Source organism: Amphibalanus amphitrite, unplaced genomic scaffold (genome assembly GCF_019059575.1).
Source record: "Amphibalanus amphitrite isolate SeventyFive unplaced genomic scaffold, NRLGWU_Aamphi_draft 000506F_arrow, whole genome shotgun sequence".
Taxonomy (NCBI): domain Eukaryota; kingdom Metazoa; phylum Arthropoda; class Thecostraca; order Balanomorpha; family Balanidae; genus Amphibalanus; species Amphibalanus amphitrite.
The window spans coordinates 356,051-367,795 of NW_024882000.1; the positions used below are offsets into that span (position 1 = coordinate 356,051).

Here is an 11,745-nt window from a genome sequence, read left to right on the forward strand (position 1 = left end):
CCGTAAACGGTAAAACTTCCAATGACCCGAGAAACCGAGGATGCAAAACATAACCGTCCATGAACAATGCCATGCAGGCGCGCACACTGTACCGATTTTACCATGGAAAGTCGTTGCTAGTAAGAGAGCTTCTCGAGGAAGTTCCGACTCGTCATCGATGACGTAACGGTCGCGGGCCCCGGTGACGTCGACATCCCGCTCTCCCCCGTATCTGAGCGCCGTTCCGGAGACATTGGATAGAGCTGACTGCTTTCGCACATCCGGGTCGTTCTCGCGTTGGATGGGACACCAAAAGTAGCACAGTCGCAAATTGACTACCGAGGATTCTAAGCCCGGAAATGTACACGGCCTGGTATATAGTAAGGTTATAGCTAGCATATATGCTAAATCACACTTCAACGTTTGAATCTAGATAATTTTCAAACTACACACCAGACCTACATACACGGCTGCGTTTATTGTTGTCTTGGCAGGGTAGCGTCAAACAAGGGCATCCAACGAAGGCTTGCAGGAGGTCGGCTACACTTCATATTATCACAAAAATGAGTCGGTCATGCAGGAAAAACGATACATGGTGACGAATGAGATAAATCGACTAGCAATAAGCTAGTCTTAACAATCCGCCTGGACAGCGTTGTCAATTGTCATGATAAATTTACCGTCGTCTTCGCATCCAATTTGATTACTACACTATCTCGGTTACCTTTCAGCCAAGTTCCTAGATCCCGCAATATATAAAGTATCTGTCAATCAGGTAATAAAGTGAATACAAAATAGAAATATAGCATCAGCCATTACAAACGACAGAACACATGCAAAATCCATAACCACTGAGAGGCATCACTGTGGGTGGGAAAAGGTAACCGAAACCCCGCCCACCAACAAACTACGCTACAAGGCACCGAGCTACCTCAGTTATGCGCGGTGAGCCTGCGCCGCCAGACGACACGTGCCGAGACGCCCACCACCCAGTACCGGCCCGCCGGTAACCACAGTCGGCGCTGCTACCACGGGCAGCCTTCCGAACTCCACTGACATAACGCAGGCGGGGGCACACGGCGCCCAGCCGCCGCGTTATTTGTCAGGTCGAGGGCCCACCTATCACGGTCGGACGGAAGACTGCGGCTCCATATCCCCGTCCCTGAGTACCCCGTACCGCAGCCAGGCCGCTCCCTATGAGGTATTGTAGACACCGCGCGGCGGCCGGCCGTCACTCGGTAGTCAGCTGCCAGTCATAGAGAGCAGCCCCGGTGACGCCGCTGGCCGCAGACGTCACCAGGTGCACCTCGGCGCCGCCGTAGTCCTGCACGGTCAGCGCCGCGCCGCCGGCAGCGCCATCGTGCGGCGCCGACTCGAAGTGCGACTGCGCGCCGCCGCCGCCAGAGGCGCTGTCCGTGGTCCCGGTCTGCACTGAGAACACGGTGTGCGGGTGGTGAAGGTCCAGCGGCTGGGCCTGCAGGTTCAGCGGCTGTACACAGCTGATGGGGAGGCAGAGCTGCAGCGGGGCACCACCGGCGTCGGCCGGCCCGCCGGCGCGCGGCGCCGTCTGGAACACCAGCTGCTCGACGGCCAGGTTCATGAGGTCGGGCGGCGCTGGCTGTTCGGCCAGCTGCAGGTGGTGTACCACCACCGGCGCCGCGGACACGGCCGGGCTCACCGCCGGACCGGGCCCGGGGAGGACGTCCGTCTGGGCGGCCGAGACGGGCGGCAGGGGAGGCGCAGAGACCGCCGGCGCCGGCGCCGACAGCCGCTCTCTCTGCCGGGCGGGGAAGGGGGCGTCAGAGGACAGATAGGCAACAACCACTGACAGCCGCTCCCTCTGCCGGGCGGGGAATGGGCCGTCAGAGGAAATATACAAACAGCTCCCTCTGCCGGGCGGGGAACCGGGGGCGTCACGGGGCAAATAGACAACCACTGACAGCCGCTCCCCCTGCCGGGCGGGGAACGGGGGCGTCAGAGGACAGATAGACAACCACGACTGCAAACTACGGACAGAAGCGCGGAACAGATTGGTCTGTGGCAGGGCACTAGAATATACCCCCAGATATAATGCAGTTAACAGACTGCACCCTCTATTTGCCGATATGTGTGCAAGAAGCAAAATAGTATACAGATCACTGAAGTTGCAGGCCTTTCCCCCATACGCTCCTAAGTTGAAAAGGCCATGATACTGTGGGTTTCAAGGTCCCGAACTTCTTGGAACACCTATTAGCTCCTTCCCTCGCCCCCAACCCCACTGCACCCGGTCAGTTCGTGTACTGCTCACCTTCAGTGTCCTCGCGGCGGCGCGGCGGGCCACCGACGCTGCCGACCGGCTGAAGGGCGATCCGGCGGCGGCAGCAGAGCCGGAGGAGCCCGCTGCCGCCTCCCGCCGGCCGCCCTTCTGCTGAGACACCCGCAGCGCGCCCAAATTGGCGAAGCGGAACTCGTTGTGATAGATGGTGCTGTACAGCCATATTTTCACTTCGGTCTGGTAGCCCTGGCGCAGCTTGTCTGCGAGAAGCAGAGCAGAATTATGGTTGTTAATTTGTGGTGGCCAGTCATTGCTCAAGTAAGATTAGATGGAAACCGATTACCAACTATAATGAGCATAGATGCATTCCATGCAAAATGTCCATCCCCTTCATAACCACGGCGTTTCGTGAGCAGGACAAACACACGATTTGACGCTAAGCCAGGGGACACGTCCTGATGAGCTTTGCACTTTGTACGGAATGCTGACCAACTGGATCTACACTCGGCAGGTCTTTTTTTAGCTTTCTAAATGACATAGCGAGGTGCAGCTTGAAATCGTATACGTCGCACACCAAACTCATAAAAACTCTCTATTGAACGACCGATATCATATCGGGGTACGCTACCAGCCAGACAATAGGACGTAGAACTCACCCGGGGAGCCAGGTGACGACTCGAACGCCATCGGCTCGAACCGCTTCAGGTAGTCTTTGTGCATCTTGGAGAGGTTCAGGTCCAGCCCGAACACCTTGTCTTCCTTCAGAAAGGTGCGCAGCTCCGTCGACTGCAGTACCTCCGAGATGTGCCGACGCACCTGGTCTGCGGACGACGGGCGGTAGTGGTGAGGAGACAGGATGGTTGTAGCTGTGAGGAGACACGTCTCGGTGGTCCTCATCATCGAACACGGGGGGAGGGGGGCGGTAGGAAAGGCACCACTAGGCACTAGAGAACATAATTAAAGAAAATACAAATAGAGCAATGATGAGTGCAAAACCAGTTTTCTAGCATGAATCAACATTCAGTTGGTAAAGAAGTATGATAATATAAACCTTGTCGATATGAAGCCGCAACTTAAAGGGACGAGTCATTACAGCTGGAGTATTGCAAGTAAGATATTCGGTATATAACAATACCGATAGGAGCTCCCAGATACCAGACTGTCCTTTTTCCCAGCTGCCCGAGCCCCGAACACCTTACCTTTCACTTCTTCGGAGATCTTCCGTCGGTTCATGTGCTTCCCTCGCTGGTCCCGCGGGAACATGATGTTCTGGTCCAGCTTCTGGGAGAGCATGCGGATCTTTTTGAACGTGATGGCGTGGATGTTGGCGAAGGCCTGCTTGCAGACCTGCCGGTGCCGGAGGAGACTCGTGTCATGCAGTCGTAGACGGTAACTACCGCGTGCCCAAGGTGCGAATAACGAAGATTAAAGCAAGTGCCATGTCAAAATGATGTTTCTTTTCGCGGACCACGAAGCACAAGGAGTTTAATAAATCCCACCCTACCGATCAATGAATAAGATACCGATTACTATTCGGAACTTGCGTCACTTCCTTCGCACGGATGATCGGCAGTTGAATAACCGTACCGGGCGTATATCCTTGCAGCACAGTAACCCGCGCCCGGGTGGGCCTCTCACTCAGCCAACTTCGCTATGGTGGGGGCCTTTTAGGCCACACCATATTATCTCGGAAAGTAAGCAAGCTAGAAAGACGCGGTAACCAGCAATAGACAGCTTGCTATAAGATGTTTCAGAATTATAAGGGTCATTTTTCAATCATGTCATCGCTAAGGTCACTGGAGGTCACCAAAAGTAAGATTATCGCGACTTTTTGTTCCCGATTTTGACAACTTTTCACAAAGCGGCGTATAAGTCGGGAACCAATAGAGCTACAGCGCCGCGGAAAAGCGCATTCAATAGCTCTGTCAAAGGCCTTTCTGAGGTGTTGTTTTCAGATTTTACCTAAGGTCAACGGTTTAGCCTCCAGAGTGCAAAAACTCAAAATTAGACGTTTTTGCGGATTTTTTTTTTTCAGTAGAAACATTTGACTCCAAGCTTTTATTACGCTGAATTTACCGGCATCGCGTTTGTCTCGTCGAGACGCTTCAAATGAACTGTAATTTGACCTGGAAAGGTCAACATAAAAAATTTGACCTCAGGTCAAGGTCACGGAAAAGGTCATGTTGCAAATCAGTCGACTCGTATTGTTGAGCTGAACAGATGCATGGTATTTTCAGCGCTCTAGCATGTTTCTATCTAAGGTTATTACGAGCGAGCGAGCGCAGCGAGCGAAGCGAGCGCAGCGAGCGAAGCGAGTCTTTTCAATATAAGGGAAAAATCTCAGTATGAGCGGCCCGGCCCGGCCCGGCCCGGCCCGGCCTGTAACGCTTTTGAGAGGCTTATATCTCAGCAACCGCTGGACCGATTGGCCTGCGGTCTTTTTTGCTGGGTAGCCCCATCCCTTCTACCCCGTAATTGACTACTTTTGATACATCTCAGTGACCGCCGTGGCACGTGCCACGTGAAAAGTCAAGGGTGTTCAAGCAGTTTTGCAAAAGTAATGATTTTGAGAGGCCCATATCTCAGCAGCGGCTTGAGCGATTGTCTTGCGGTCATTTTTATAGGGTAGCTGCATCCCTTCTACCAAAGGTCGGATACTCTTCATCTATGTGAGTGACCCCCACTGCACGTGCAAAATACAACAATAAGAGGTGCCAAATTTGTTCCCATTTCAGTAACTCGGTAATTACTGGGGCGATTTCGCTGAAACTTGGCATACAGGTAGGCACCCACCAGGCAATGCATTCCCATGTGTTGCGGTTAGGGTGCTACTGCACGTGCGCACGTGCAGGGGGCGTTTCCAGATCTCGAGAACGGCTGGGCCGATTGCGCTCAAATTTGGTGCACGGTTGGGGACCGGTTAGTAGGGTGCCGTGCAAAAGTCATTTTGGACCCCGTTTGCACGTGCGCACGTGCAGAATGCCGCTTCCAGATCTCAGGAACGCTGGGCCGATTGCGTTCAAATTTGGCACACCGCTAGCGACCGGCTAGAAGGGTGCTTTGCACAAGCCCGTTGGAAGTACCCTCTCGCCCTTCTGCACGTGCAGGGCTCACTATCTCGCTCGCTCGTTCTTCGCCCAAAAGGCGTTTTACTGGTTGTAAAAAATAAAAACGTTAGTTACATAAGCATGACCTGAGATGACATAAGGGGGATGAAAGGGGTGATCACAAGTGCAATTTTCCTACTCAGTGTGCCATATTCACATGAGTTCCAATGTTTGAAGGTGTTTTCGGCCAAAAGAAGAGCATTTCAATTTTTTCCATTGACATTTACGAGTATAATGGAGAGGAGAGGTCACAAAAATGACCTGACCTTAGGTCCCCTAAACGAAAATTCCGAGATATACAAATTATTAGTACTGATTTCCTCACGCAGTAGCCTGAGTTTCAAACTTCTGGGATGTAAGCTGTCGGAATGAATGAATCCCAAAATTGTTTACAGGCATGGTCACTTAACTTCACCTGGTGACCTCAACTTACGTGACCCAGGGGCACAAACACACACGATGCCAAATTGATGTTTCATAAGCTATACCAAGTTTCGCGGCGCTGCGCGTACACACGCAAAAAGACTGCCAAGTGCCAGGTGTGGCCAAAAACGCCCCCCCCCTCCCCCACACACACACACACTTGGGTAAAGGTTAAGTACCGGCACCGACTGACCTGGATCTCCCGGCCCTTGCAGCGCACAAAGTACTGATAGTTGCAGGTGCGCCGCTCGGAGCTGGCGGCCGAGTGGTGGGCGATTTCAGTCTTCCTGATCAGGCCGAACAGGTAAGCATTCTGTTCGTCGTAGCTCTTCAAGTCGTAGAAGCCGCTAAAGATGCTCCTCCGCGTGTTCTCATCCACCTGGTCAGAGCAGAAAAACGTGAGTTCCAAATCAATTATAATGAAGGGACTTCATTTAGCCCATCTAATCAGTATTCAGCGCCCATGAATTTCAAAACGAAGAAAAAAAATTATAGGATATTGCCAAGAAAGATAAAATTGCCTACGTTTATGAGCAGCTCTGAATGCAACGTACAGTCGTGTACAGGTTGATGGTCCCCTACTCTTTATCCACCGGGTTCCTATGGCTCAGCATTGGCAGCAGCCGCCTGGTACCGGTAGGCTGTGCCGCATGACCCGAGAGTGAAGCGGCACAGCCTGCCCACACTGTATGACACCGGCTCGGGTCGCCTGGTAGAGCGATTTGACCGCACGCTGCGTTACACCGGCTGGGGGGGGGGGGGGGGTAAGGGTCAGGCCTGTCTATTTGGCTCGGCTCGGTGGATGAGGCGGGCTGGAGTGTGGTGTGGGGCGGGGGTGATGTGGGGAGTGAGTGAGCGGACCTGGGGCTGGGTGTGTGTGGTCACTTGTCGCATAGAACCGATCGTAATCCACCCTCCAAAAATTCGCTTTAGAGATATTCACAAAACCCTGGGGGGTTCAAACACCCATCTCCCAAGTGGGGTGCGGAAGGACAGGTAAGGGTCCATACGGTCTCCTCATGAATTGCAGCAAAGAAAGAAAACAGACCTGTCACCAAATAATCTTTCTGAAAAGTGGACTAATCGCATAGCCTCGGACACAGAAATAAACATCCAGCACGCGAAGCGTCTCGAACCGGGCCTCTCACTACCGGTCAGTTTGACAGCCTAGCACTCCTACGCTGAGCTACACCGGATGGTGGCCACAGGCGGGGCAAAGTCTGGCCGGGCGGGCGGCGGGGCCGGGAGGTCGGCAGCAAAGTCAATGAATGTTTTTGTGGTTTAGGGTGCCGGTCGCTCTAGCTTGGTGGAATGATGATGGATCATTGGCAAAACGTTCAACGTAGAGTCCCGGTTCGAGCCTCATCGGGGCTCCGGCTACTTTTCCGAGTTAGGGTCTGGTTTGATTTTAGTGGTAGCGAGCCCTTTAAACGGTTTTATATCTACATGTCGATTGTCGATTGATTGATTGATTGATTCATTCATTCGTTCATTTAATACATGTCGACATTTAGCATACGAATTGACATCCAGGATCAATCCGATCAATCTACCATTTTCATAAGCGTATTGCCTAAATATCATGCATGTATGTGGCACAAGACCTATGGTTGCCTCGATACCGTGCCAAATCACGTTTTGCACAATGCGCAAGCAAATTATATTCGCTGGGTCTTCCGCGCATTGTGCTTAGCAAAAACAGGAATGCAATTGTTAAGCGACGCAAAATGTGCAATGCAGCAAGTGACCACACACAACCGCCCAGCCCCCATGGCCCACCAACACGCCCCACACCACTCGCCAGCCCACGCCAACCACCGAGACGAGCCCCTCCCCCCGCGCTGGTCTGACGCGACAGCTGGTCTACAAAGCGCTCCACCCGGCGACCCGAGCCGATGTCAAACGGCGTGGGTAGACTGTGCCGCTTCACTCTCGGGTCATGCGGCACAGCCTACCGGTACCAGGCGGCTGCTGCCAATGCTGAGCCATAGGAACCCGGTGGATAAAGAGTAGGGGACCATCAACCTGTACACGACTGTACCTACGTCGGCTTTCAGTCTACGTCAAAAACAACTATTCACGTTGCCGGAGCCGGAGATTGAGATTTGAGAATCCATTTCGCCGAGCATGTTCCGCAGGGCCCGACCACTACGGTCCGATCGGGCAAATCCGGAAACCGCTAGGATTTTGATGCAGAGTTTAGCGTGCCGATGAAAGCCAAACACAGTCAATCCCAAACCACCCACTGTAAAATGGCTGCAGCTTCTGGTAAAATATCAGCCCACTTTGTCAGGAGTCTAAACTATCGAACATCGGAGCGACTAGAGCCCGACGGCTGGGAGTCCGATGCTCTGCCAACCGAGCTACGAAACAGACGAAACAATCGATTTATGTGGTAACAGTAACTGTCACCCTGACTGATAATCAAGTGCTTACCCTATTATAGCACTTCATTCGGCACGTGCAGGCGGCTCCGATCTGTTTCGACTTGACCACCTGGCCCTTGGTGTTGACGTATTCCTGGCCGGCGATGCGACGGTTCTTGCGCACCACTCGTTTCCACTGGTCTGGCCGCTTCTCGCGGCCCCTCGCGCGCAGCAGGGACGTCCCGAGCTGATCGGTGGGCGGCGCAGCGGAGGTGGCCGCCGGCAGCTCCACTGTCCTCTCCATGCTCACCGAGGGTCACCAGAGGGTCCACTGAGGCTCGGCCAAGGGACAACGAACATCCACTCAGAGGCAGTGGAAGAGTAGGAGAAAGAAAAACCTGAAACAGATCAGAATCACAGTGATACTTGGAGTGGGGACATTGGCCCTTAAAAACTGAAATAGAACTTGGGCAAGCAGAATACCACAAAAATTAAGGCCACTCAGCGACAAGAAACTGGTGTGTTTCAAAATCACCACACATGATGCCCCATGGGTGCTTAGAAATGCTGAATGGGAATGGCAGATAGAGGCTCGGATCAGACGTGTGTGTTGGTAGAGCAAGTAAACTGGAACTTGTTTCCAACTTTGGGGCTTTTTCATAATACCTGGCCTCCAGTTTAATTCTGCATCCAGCCTATATGGGGTCACCTTTAAAACATAGATGGCTGGTAAACAAGGTCTAATTCCTCACTTTGAAAACATGGTTTCAACTTCACAGAACAGCACACACTAGATGTAGTTTAACCCGCGCCCGGCTGGGGGTCCTGGATTTCCACGCCCTGCTGGGGGAGGGGGTGTTTGAACACCCCCCCCCCCCCTTCTAACTCGGCTCCTGGGCCACGTAGCGATACGCAGAAGGCGGCGTTCGAAAGAGCGCCAAAAAATAATGACGAAATCACTTCGGTCACTTTTTTGGTCAGGTCAAAGGTCAGGTCACCAGAGGTACTTGAAGGTAAAATCTCGCCGATTTTCAGGTCGAATGTCGACAATTTCCAGGAAGCCAACGCATAACTCGGGAACCAATAGAGCTAAAGCGCCACGGAAAAGCGCATTCGATAGCCCTATTAACGCCCTTTCTAAGTAATACTCTCAGATTTGACCTAACGTCAACGGTTTTGCCTGCAGGGGGCAAAAACTGCAAAAATACCCGATTTTTTCGGAAACAGTTTTTCTGCAATAATTTTTGACCCAAGCCTTGTAAGAGCTTACTTTTACCGGCATCGTGTTCCTCTCGTCAAGACGCATCGAATGAACTATAACTTGACCTTGAAAGGTCAACTTGAAAATTTGACCTAAGGTCAAGGTCATGATCTGACCGGAAAAGGTCATGTTGCATATCAGTCGATCCGTATCGTCGAGCTGAACACACCTACGGCGTTTTCACCGCTCTAGCGTGCCTCTATCAAAAGTTATTTGCGAAAACCTGTTAGACACCATTCGTGACCTGAGATGACCTCAGGCGCATAAATAGGGGTCACGGTCACGGACACCATTTTCATGTTCAGTGTGTTTAAACCACTTGTAATTCAGTGTTTGGGAGTGTTTATAATGTCTTTCGTTCAAAAGAGGTGCATTTCAATTTTCTCCCATTGACTTATAATGGGGAGGTCGCAAAATTGACCTGACCTTAGGTCACCGATATCAAAATTCTGAGATAAACATTTTATAGATACTGTTACCCTTATCAATCGCTGAAAGTTTCAAAGCGATCGGTCACTCGGTGTAGCAATGGCAGACATTGAAACTTTTTATGAGGTGAGGTCACTTCAAGCGACCTGACCTTGAATGACCTTGGGCTGAAATTTTCACAACATGTGTAGAATTGATGTATGATAAGGTGTACCAAAAACGTTTGAGATATTCGCGAAAAACCACAAGGGGGGGGGGGTGTTCAAACACCCAGCAGGGCACGGGTTAAAGGGACACTCCCACCTTAACATTAGTTTTGAGTTGAGATAGCCAAATTGGTGGCCATGGCCTGCAAATACCGGTTTGGGCACTCACAACATCGACAAATGCTTTAATTCGGAGATATGGAATTTCAAACTTGCAGTTTTCGGATTCTAAGGGGCTAGTGCATTGGTATGCCCCCTTAGAATTTGTGACGTCAGCGGAGATCTAACGATTTTTAAATCTTTTACTAAAACGTTTGGTAGCACGCGGTGGTATATGCTGCTTTGCGCGCAACAAATGCCGCACTTTCAAATAAAGTCGCTAGGAACAGCGGAGATCCCAATAAGTAAACAAAAGTAAAAGTCTAATATCTTGAAAACCGGTGAATATTTTTCGATGAAATTTGGTAGATATTCGTTTTCGCTCTTTCTGAACCGAGCGACATCACTTTCGTGCCAATTCATTAACTTTTTTGAAGGTGGGAGGGTCCCTTTCATAGTGTAAAGGAAAAGAAGCAATTGCTATCATGGGTGTCGACTTCCAGCGAGTTGGGTGCCCAAGCTCTCCAAATTCCATGCCAGTTCGGCCGGCTTGGCTTTAGAGTCGCAACAGACAAGGTCAACAGGTCAAGCTCACCACTAGGGCGGTGACGGATTTGCTGTGCCCGGGCACCCCCAACTTTGTGAAAATTGACACCCATGGGCCATGATTGCTAGGTATGTTACCAGGTGAGTTGAGTTTTGTTTGCCCAAGAAGTTTGTTTGAGCAGTAAATATCAAGTTCTGTGGTACCTAGTGAAACAGTAAATAGGTAGGTACTAACTACTAGATCACAGGGTCCAGGGTCCCTAACCCAACAAGTCCAAGTATCAATGCACAGGGGGCTGTTCACGGGCCCTGTGTGCGGTCGGACCATACACAGCCTCCAAGCTCCACCCACTAGTCCCTACGTCAGCCTTCTGTCACCGCACACAGCGACCGCTGTGGCCCGTCGGGACTCGGCACAGCGGACCATCCACCTCACGCAGCCGTGACGTCAGCACCGCCTACCCATCCCCTACCCCTACGCCTGCTGCACACACCGCACACACCACACTCCGCAGTTTGCGGTGCCCGTGAACACCCCTCAGGTCAAATAATGATAATGATCAAGGCTCATTGATCCAGACTTTGCAAATTCAGCAAAACAGGACTAAATGTACTGAATAAATAGCTATTCAATGACGATTTATCATTGCATTATATAGGTATTAGGTTACTAGTTTCTTTACCCTTTTCACTGGATGAAATTAAAAAATCACTGTGAAAAAATAAAGCAAATTCTCAAGCAATTACCAAAACCCCCACCACTCGTTGCTGGCTGTGTGATTTGCTTGTGAGACTTTTTATGAATGTAGTAGAATTCTCTAATTTGTCTCTAAATACTGACTTAAATTTCGTTAGCTCAAATCTGAAATATTTTCCTTAAAATATGCAAAGTTAAAAGGATTCTTGCAAAATTTATCTCCTACATATATTGATGTAATCGAAGAAAACACATGTGGCCGGTGTAGTGCCAGCAAAGCCAAGCAAAAGAAGCGAAACAAGAACATTTTAAGTATCTTAAGGACCTCAGAACCTTTTGAAGAATTTTCAGGAAGTCATCATAAATTGTTATTATTCA

The 11,745-nt window shown here is 51.0% G+C and overlaps 1 protein-coding gene across 4 annotated transcripts; it reads right to left on the reverse strand.

Moving 5' to 3' along the window:
* Positions 1–438: 438 nt before the first annotated feature.
* Positions 439–11,475, reverse strand: LOC122392901. Of its 4 annotated transcripts, none has more exons than XM_043388256.1 (7): positions 11,418–11,475; positions 8,200–8,527; positions 5,957–6,142; positions 3,433–3,580; positions 2,890–3,054; positions 2,267–2,493; positions 439–1,756 (listed from the first exon to the last, which is right to left on the reverse strand). In XM_043388256.1, exons 2-7 carry the CDS (start codon positions 8,431–8,433, stop codon positions 1,211–1,213), a joined length of 1,506 nt encoding a protein of 501 aa, XP_043244191.1. In that variant the 5' UTR covers positions 8,434–8,527; positions 11,418–11,475; the 3' UTR covers positions 439–1,210. The 4 variants fall into 4 exon arrangements, with proteins under 4 accessions (XP_043244191.1, XP_043244193.1, XP_043244190.1 ...); XM_043388258.1 differs by having other exon boundaries at positions 11,430–11,460; XM_043388255.1 differs by having other exon boundaries at positions 11,354–11,459.
* Between the last annotated feature and the right edge of the window lie 270 nt (positions 11,476–11,745).

What these genes read in the sequence shown, in the direction of transcription:
- LOC122392901 (XM_043388256.1), bottom strand. Translation starts at nt 8,433, where the DNA reads ATGGAGAGGACAGTGGAGCTGCCGGCGGCCACCTCCGCTGCGCCGCCC. An exon ending in GCAAGGGCCGGGAGATCCAG is followed by an intron (nt 3,581 to 5,956) that starts GTCAGTCGGTGC and finishes CGGCACCGGCAG; the next exon opens with GTCTGCAAGCAGGCCTTCGC. An exon ending in GATCTCCGAAGAAGTGAAAG is followed by an intron (nt 3,055 to 3,432) that starts GTAAGGTGTTCG and finishes CGTCGTCCGCAG; the next exon opens with ACCAGGTGCGTCGGCACATC.